Source organism: Sinocyclocheilus anshuiensis, unplaced genomic scaffold (genome assembly GCF_001515605.1).
Source record: "Sinocyclocheilus anshuiensis isolate Anshui unplaced genomic scaffold, SAMN03320099.WGS_v1.1 scaffold567, whole genome shotgun sequence".
Classification (NCBI taxonomy): domain Eukaryota; kingdom Metazoa; phylum Chordata; class Actinopteri; order Cypriniformes; family Cyprinidae; genus Sinocyclocheilus; species Sinocyclocheilus anshuiensis.
In genome coordinates this window covers 392,783-401,867 of record NW_015549600.1, presented here as the reverse complement: position 1 = coordinate 401,867, position 9,085 = coordinate 392,783, and the positions used below count along the sequence as shown (strand labels likewise).

At 35.6% G+C, this 9,085-nt stretch overlaps 1 protein-coding gene across 1 annotated transcript; it reads right to left on the bottom strand.

The window, feature by feature from the left end:
* Nucleotides 1-855: 855 nt before the first annotated feature.
* On the bottom strand, nt 856-8,454 carry LOC107658674 (hydroxysteroid dehydrogenase-like protein 2). The gene is made up of 12 exons (XM_016447325.1): nt 8,382-8,454; nt 7,437-7,616; nt 6,885-6,889; nt 5,944-6,021; nt 5,742-5,856; nt 5,489-5,592; nt 5,266-5,364; nt 3,080-3,274; nt 2,804-2,875; nt 2,573-2,707; nt 1,339-1,467; nt 856-1,213 (listed from the first exon to the last, which is right to left on the bottom strand). The coding sequence occupies exons 1-12, from the start codon at nt 8,396-8,398 to the stop codon at nt 1,101-1,103; spliced, it is 1,242 nt and encodes a 413-aa protein (XP_016302811.1). The 5' UTR covers nt 8,399-8,454; the 3' UTR covers nt 856-1,100.
* Between the last annotated feature and the right edge of the window lie 631 nt (nt 8,455-9,085).

Here is a 9,085-nt window from a genome sequence, read left to right as displayed (position 1 = left end):
CATGTATTAAATTAATATTTCATTTATTACACAACCATGCATGACAGCACTGAATATTTCCGTCAAAACATGCATTTGTATTTACTATAATAGGCTGCTAAAAGTATTCTCGTAGCTTCGCAAAATTGAAGTTGAGCCACTGATGTCACATGGACTGTTTTACTGATGTCCTTGCTACATTTCTGTCTGGGAACATTACAGTTGCGTTGCTGTCTATGGAGGGTCAGAGAGCTCTCAGATTCCATCAAAAATATCTTAATTTGTGTTCCGAAGATGAACGGAGGTCTTACGGGTTTGGAACAACATGAGGGTGAGTAATTAATGACAGAATTTCATTTTGGGGTGAACTAACCCTTTAACCTGACGTCTGAACAACTCAAATGTGCTCAAAGACTCTATAGAATAATTGCAACACATGTTTAAAGCAATTAAATACTTTTTTGTTCTTTGTATTATTTCCAAATATGTTTAAGGAAAAAATAAAACAAACCGTTTACATAATTTGAAACTGTTTTTATTAGCAAAAGACAAGCAAAAATACATTTTACTATATAGTACAGGGGAGCCCAAACTCGGTCCTGGAGGGCCGATGTCCAGCAGAGTTTAGCTCCAACTTGCCTCAACACACCTGCCAGGAAGTTTCTAGTATGCCTAGAAAGAGCTTGATTAGCTGGTTCAGGTGTGTCTAATTGGGGTTGGAGCTAAACCCTGCAGGTCACCGGCCCTCCAGGACTGAGTATGGGCACCCCTGATATAGTATCATAAAATGTAAGCATCAAATGCTTGTTTTGACACAGATTTTAGCTTCCTGCCGAAGCAAAAAAATCAAAGCCAATAAAGTTAATAAATACGTTCTTTAATTATACTGTGGAGATGGTTAAAAATCTTTTTTTTTTCTCGAACCAGTGGCAGTTGCAATAAGTATGCATATACTTTACACTGCAAGTATATTACATGCAGTGAAGAAAATGTAACTGAAGGAAAATCCTCTATTAAAATTAGCATCAGCAAAATGGTTTAATGCAGTGATTCTGCATTCTGAAAAGTGATCATGTACATTACATCATGTAAGGCAGGAGATGGTAGAGTGAGTGATCATATCACAGCTTAGGTTTTATCATGCCCATCATCTTGTCAATTTTCATGGCAAGGCCCATGTCACCCTTAATCTTCAGCTTTCCAGACATGAACGCCATAGTGGGCTTTAATTTCCCTATTGATGTGAAAGAACATGGTTTTCATCAGTGCTTCAATTTTTTATTATTCGGTTTCAAAACACCCTCTATGATCCAATTATGTCAGTAGTGTGTAAAAGTGCATCAGCGACACTTTTTCTACCTTCAAACATCTTGATGAAATCTGAACTGTCCAACGTCATGACGACATCAGCTTTGACAGGTGGCTCCCCACTGCCAGCACTTCCTGCATCGTTCTTCAGATCAATGTACCAGACTCCAGCATGATCACCTGTCAATCAAGCCAGCAAACATTAATAAACACAGATTTGATGGGTGGGACATATGCAGCTTTTTCAGAAAGGGTTCTCCAACCCTGCTCCTGGAGAGCTACCGTCCTGCAGATTTCAGCTTCAAACCCAATCAAACACGCCTGAACCAGCTAATCCAGGTGTTCAGGGTTACCTGATAATTACAGGCAGGTGTGGTGGAGCAGGGTTGAAACTGAAGTCTGCAGGACGGTAATGGTAGTTTATGACACAGCCATGATTTATGATTTGATATTGCTAGTCAGAAGTAGGTGATATTTAGGGATGGGACATAATTATTCTATAAAACCTTTAATTGTACAAAACTGTGATACACCAACATGATATTTTCAGTATGAAATACTATCCATTTTAATGTATATTTGCGGTTACATATTTCTATTAAATCATAATTAAATAAAAACATAGTTAAGACATAAAAAGTTAAAAGTATGACATACTAAGTCTTATTAGATGAAAAGTTGAAATTGCCGTAAGAAGTCATAATGACTTAGCATGTCAATTTTTCAACATTTTTTTCATCCAATTTTTTAATTTTTCAGTCATAATTATGAGATATGTCAAGGGGCTTGTAAGTCAGCAATGACTTATCTCATAATTTTGACTTTTAGTCATAATGAGCTTGTAAAGTCAGAATTTATTCAATTTTCATTTTCCATCATATAATTATGACTTAGCATTTCATAATTTTGGCTTTACCTCGAAATTTTGACTTATGTCATCATGACTATCTCATAATGACTATCTCATAATTTTGACTTTTTGTCCTAATTATGAGATTAAAAGTCACAATACACTTGTCAGCAATGACAATCTTGTAATTTAGATTTATCTTTAAAATTGATTTCATAATATGACCTCACAATATTGACTTTTTGTGTGGCATAATTTAGATTTGTCATAACTGATTTACCAAAGCACTTTTTTTTTCCTTGTGTGGCAGAAATGGGCTTCCATACCCTATAGTTTATTATTCAGTAGAACAAAACAGGAACAATTTTGAAGAGTGTTTTAGCTAACAGACATTGACTGAAAGTCATAGAACTTTAAATGTGATATCATAAGTACCTGATAAATCGAATCTGTACACTCCTTGTGTGGTTTTTACTATATCTGGGCTGAGAATTCCTCTGATTGTGTTGAACAAGTCAGAAACCGGTCCTGTGGCGGCCGAATCTGCACTTTTGTAAGCTGGAGTGTCACCTAAAGAGAGACTTAAAATATTGGCACTAACTGAGACGTCTGCTGAAGTATGCTTGGAAATTAATGGAAATGTGCTGGTTATGCCTCATAACTCACCATGCTCCTCCATCTGCCTGGCTAGATCCTCTGGCTTTTGATCCAAGAAAAAGTCAGGAAGCAATGGATGACCTAAAAAAAAATAATATGTTTTATGTGCTTTGTCGACATTCATAGTTTAGTATGTCAGAAATGTCATATTATTGTATACAGGGTCTAAAAAATAACTTTGAAATAACTTTTATACGAACCAAATTACTGATATTCATAATTACTGAAGAGGAAAATGTATTACTTAACCACTTTAACATGAAATATTAATATTGCATAACCAACCTGGCTCAACAGCATACACATTAAAGACCTTAATGCCCTCCTTTTTGAGAATGTCCTCATCAATGACAAACTGTCCTGTGAAGCTGGTGGGTTGTTTAAAGATAGCGTAGGCTGCATCAGCCACAATCTCCACCTTCCTGCACTGTTTATCAATCCCAGAACCACCCAACACGTCCATTAATATCGTCTGGATGGCTGAAGGTAGATGATGCAACAAGACCAATTCAGTTATCATTGTTGATTTTGATTCATATTCAATTCCACTTCTTTTTCATAGCATGTTTCACAATACATGCTGTTCTAAAGCTTTAAATAGCAATAAAAGTGAAACAATGGTACGTGTGCACTATTTTCACAAGAGACATCATAAAAGAACATCCTTTCAGCTTCCTGTTGTTCATTTGCATACAGCGCCACAAATACACTCGTTCACATTCATGCATTTGCACAATGCATTCAAGGTATATATTTACATTTGATCAATTTTGCTTTCCCTGAGATTTGAACCCATGACCTTGGTGTTGCTGGCGACATGCACTACTGTTTGAGATTAAGGAAATTTACACTAATCTCTATAAAGACACAAATCATCATTGCTGAAACAAAGTGGATTTAGCTCAGAAGCTAATAACGAACCATGGGTCATGTATATTAAATGGATATTTTTAAAAAATCGAATCATTTTTAAAGTAATTTCGGAATTTGGAGTATTATATCAATTATATCAACATGCGAAAAAGTAAAAATGATTTTTAACAACAAAATTTGGGATGGGCAGTGTTTCAATAATATGTTATTATAGTTTTTATTAATATTTTGAATTTGATTTAATATTTACCTCTTTTATTTTTTACATATCTCTTTTCACTTCATGTTAAAAGGTTAGTTAACCCCAAAATGAAAATTCTGTCATTAATTACTCACCCTCATATTGTTCCAAATCCGTAAGACCTTCTAGCAAGTTTAACGTAGCAAGGAGATCGGTAAAACAGTCCATGTGACATCAGAGGCTCAACTTCAATTTTTCAATTTTTCGAAGCTAGGAACATTACAGTTGTGTTGCTGTCTATGCAGGGTCTGAGAGCTCTCAGATTTAATAAAAAAATATCTTAATTTGTGTTCTGAAGATGAACGAAGGTCTTACGGGTTTGAAACTACATGAGGGTGAGTAATTAATGACAGAATTTTCATTTTGGGGTTAACTAACTCTTTAAGGTTTCAGTAATGTTGTTGGTTTTTTTCATATTTAATAGTTTTTTTTTAATATGTTTCTATTCATTGTTATATGTTAGTTTTAGCTTATAGTTACAGTTAATTTTGGTAGTAGTTTAGTTTAATTTAGTTAAACTAAAATGATCAATGTTATGTTTAATTTATTTAAGTTAACATTTATTTTGTTTCAAGCAATGATGTTTTTAAGCTTTAGTTAATGACAAAAACCCTGGGGATGATTTTATCCTTTTAGAATCGATTTGATTGTAAAAGTGGCCATTACATTTCCCTACAGTTTAATATTCAATGGAATATTCTAGTGAAATAAGTAGATTTTCAGAGGAATGCCAGTGTTCTGGTCACTCTTTTCCCTGCAGTTACAATGAGAGCTTACCAGAGCTTTCAAGCTTTAAAAGAAAGACACAAAACATAATAAAAGAATCACATGTGACTGCTTGACATGCAAGAACAAATCTCATCGGTTCTTCAGAAGCTCAAAGACGCTTAAGTGACACATGAGAACAAATATGAGCTCTGTATGTGCCTTGATCAGTGTTTATATGCGAGTAAAAGCCTAAATTCATCCATTTATTAAATAATATAATTGTGTCAGACGAATTGGATTAAACTGCTTGATTCATCTAAATTACTTTTAAAATGTCTTTAGGACAGTTTTGATGCATCAACATTTTGTTGGAATAGACTTTCATCAGAAGGACAGAAACCTCCAAGGTTTTATTAAAAATATCTTCAGTAGTTTCAAAGATAAATGAAAGTTTAATGGGTTTGGAATGACACCAGGATGAGTAACTGATGACAGAATTTTCATTTTTGGGTGAACTATCACTTTAATATTCAACTCCTTTGTAGGATCTTTGTAGATATTTATTACAGAATACAGACTCAGCAATATCTATATGCATTAATGAACTCTGAATTGAATTATTTAATGACTGATGCAGGAAAGCCATTACCTGTCTTGGGCCATAAGGCATTAACAGCGATAGATCCCTTGAACTCTTCGGCCATTCCAAGTACACACATGGACATGCCATACTTTGCCATGGTGTACGCTACACAGACACAGCAGAAAACGAGATCAGTGTCATTATTTGTCACTATTACTGAATAAATGTTCAGTGAGAGACTAAAACCAAAGGCCTAGAGCACTGAATGTAAGAACGCTCTTGCGCTCACCTGTGTGGTTTTTGAACCAGATGGGATTGAGGTTTAGAGGTGGGCTGAGATTAAGTATGTGAGGGTTCTTGCTCTTCAGAAGATGTGGAATGCACAGTTTAGACCTGTAATAAATCAGTGGCCACAGTTAGAAGAATATTGTGGGTTCAAAACAAGTTAAGCTGACAATATCTGTGACAAACTGTCGACTAACACAGAAAATATTTCTGACATTTATTGTGATCTGTTACTCTAAAGAATAACTTCTACTCACGTCAGGTACGTTCCCCTGAGATTGATGCCTAGCATAAGGTCGACTTTCTTCATTGGAGTTTCCAGAGTTCCTGTTAAATTGATGGCACTGGCATTGTTGACCAATATGTCAATCCCTGTCAACAGAACCACACAAGATTAAAGACTAATTAAAACACACCTGAGTGCTCAAATTGTGAGATATATGAAATACTGTAACTCACCTCCAAATTTCTCCACAGCTTTTCCAACAGCATCATTGATCTGCTTCTCATCACGGACGTCTACGATGCACGGCAGTGCTGTCAACTATCAGCTATCAAACAGATGTTAATTAGACAGACTTATCACATGAAATTATTTATGAAATATTTAGCATTATGTAACTTGTGCACCAGAGGATCCTCTGCAGTGAATGGGTGCCGTCAGAATGAGAGTCCAAACAGCTGATAAAAACATCACAATAATCCACAAGTAATCCACAGCACTCCAGTCCATCAGTTAACATCTGCTGAAGTAAAAAACTGCTTGTTTGTAAGAAACAAATCCATCATTAAGACGTTTTAACTTGACCAAATATGAGTATCCATACTCCATAATAACGCTGCCTCCAGTTAAAACGTCCATCCCATGTTCTGTCTCTCATCAAAATCCACCGAAATATTCGTTTAGAGCTGTTTTTGGACTGTTTTCACTTATAAACAATGTTTATATGGGATTTCCTTTTCACTGAAGAACGCTATATTATGGATAGAGGACTCGTATTTTAGCCAGAAGCAATGATTTGAAAAGCCTTAATGATGGATTTGTTTCTTACAAAGACGCAGCTTTTTGCTTCACAATGCATTAATTGATGAACTGGAGTGGTGTGGATTATTGTGATGTTTTTATCAGCTGTTTGGACTCTCATTCTGACGGCACCCATTCACTGCAGAGCATCCATTGCTGAGCAAGTGATGTAATGCTACATTTCTCCAAATCTGATGAAGAAACAAACTCATCTACATCTTGGATATCCTGAGGCAAATTTTCATTTCTGCGTGAACTTTTCCTTTAAAATATAAAAGTTACTGTTTTTTTTACTGAATATTGATCGAATAAGCCTTGGTGAGCGTAAGAGACTTCTTTCAGAATTGTATTTCACATGAAACCAGTTTGAGACAACCTTTGCTTTGTGACATGGTGCATGATCATGATGGAAGTAGCTTTTAGAAGATACTGTACATTGTGTCCAAAAGTGATGCACAACAACAGTACTGTAAACATTCAAGTGATGATTGGTTGGTTAGTAACAGCCTATTGGCCGTTAATCAAAGCCAGAATCAACAGCATGAATCCATGCCCTTGTGACAACAGTACAGGTGGGTGATGTAATGGTGTCAGGAATATTTTCTTGGCACAAGATCAGTTTTCACGTCAATGCTTGTTATATATAGCCTGTTATGATATTGACATGAACAACACTAAATACATTGCATGGAAGAAAAACTTGACCGAATCATCAGCAATGCATTCACTGCTGGTGGCTCTCTCTTCAGGATTATGGGTAATGTAGAAATAAACTGGGAATTTAGTTTTTAAAAACTAAACTGTGTAGAAAAGTTAAATACATTAGCTATAGATTAAAATCACTTTCTCTATAAAGACAATGAATGGGATTTTTACTTTAGAATTTTCCTCTCTGTAGTGTCCAATTATAAAGGTATGTAAGAGCAACCGAGTCCTGCGCTCACTCTCTGCAGCAGCTGTGTAGATGGTGCCCGGCAGTTTGGGGTGAGGATCAGCGGTTTTGGCAGCGATGACCACATTGGCTCCGTCCCGCGCAGCTTTGAGAGCAATGGCCTTGCCAATACCTCGACTCGCTCCGGTAATGAAGATGGTATATCCTGCCAGCTTCCTAAAATTAATGCATAATCATATAATAATCCAATCCTGTCGTAATCAATGCACTATACAAACAGAGATGGATAGGCAAAACATAACATAACTAATCAGAGATGGATATATCTGTGGATATAATCATATTCTTATCTTATCTAAAGTATTGCGACTGATTTTGCCTGCCAATTGGATCGAAAACAGCAAAGGTTCAGATATTTTTTTTATTTATTTTAAAGTTATGTTGCACAATTGTGTCCCTACTTTTTGTCAACAGTGCTATGAAAACATTGATGGCACTCTTTCTGTATTTCACCTGCTAGGCCTATGAGTTCAACAAGGTCACAGAGGTTCTCTCATATATAACCTTATTTTTATTGATTGATTGACCGATTGCACTTTTGTTGTCCATGTTGTCCTGTGTCATGAAGCACTGCTGTATGTCAATGTTAATCACATGGTTGTTTGTTTTGGCATTCCTTGACGGCTGCGCATAGGAAATTAGGTCAAATTATTCAAAATACTATAAACATACCATAATAACAGGAGATAAGCTTCTATAATCTGCTGAAGTCAGTTTCAATAGATTGCAGTTAAATTAGCAACGTTGGATGCAAAGTTTGACAACACAGTCCAGCCCTCGTAGGTCATTCGAGACACACGTAATATTGCGTGTAAATAAGCCCATACGTATAAAACAAGTATTTTAATACTAGTACTTGATTTATTAAAGTGCACTACAACAAAACACACGGGCTAAGCAGCAAGAATGAGACAAACTCACCCTGTGTTCTGCAGCATTGTGTCTCCTGTACTGTGTCTGGGAATGGAATGAACTACTGAAGCAACGCGTGTAACATTAAACTCAACATGTACTGAGCAAGCCAAAGACCTCCAGATGAAAACGCTGGCTGTGAATCTGACCTTACTCTAGAAACATATGACACTGCATCATTCACTCATTCACAGTGTTGGGGAAAGTTACTACGTAACTCGCATTACTTGTAATGAGTTACCCCCAACACTGCAGTCATTCACTCTAGTAGTGAACGCGCTACTGATTTTAAAGGAACAATATGCGATAAAAGATTAGAATGCTCAGCAAAGAAAGAAAGAATACACAGCAAACAACAAAAACATTGGAGAATGGAAAGGAAAACTGGAAAATAATTAGTCACATAAATAAAACAACAAATACTTTATTAATTGCTGTGTTATTCAAAGAGTCTCTTGTAATGCATGATTTCACTAAATAGCAAAAGATATTATGAGATTGTAATAAAATTGTTTTTATTTACCCTTTACTTTGCATGTAAACAAATAAACGATGTGATAAATTAGCTAGGAAATGCAACTTTTTATGATTATCTGCATATTAACACAAAACAATACTAAGACATTTTTAATTCATAATGTATAATAAACAACATTTAGAACAGGTAAATAATACAAACAAAAAAGAGGGGAAATGCGCCGAATTCAGTCCTT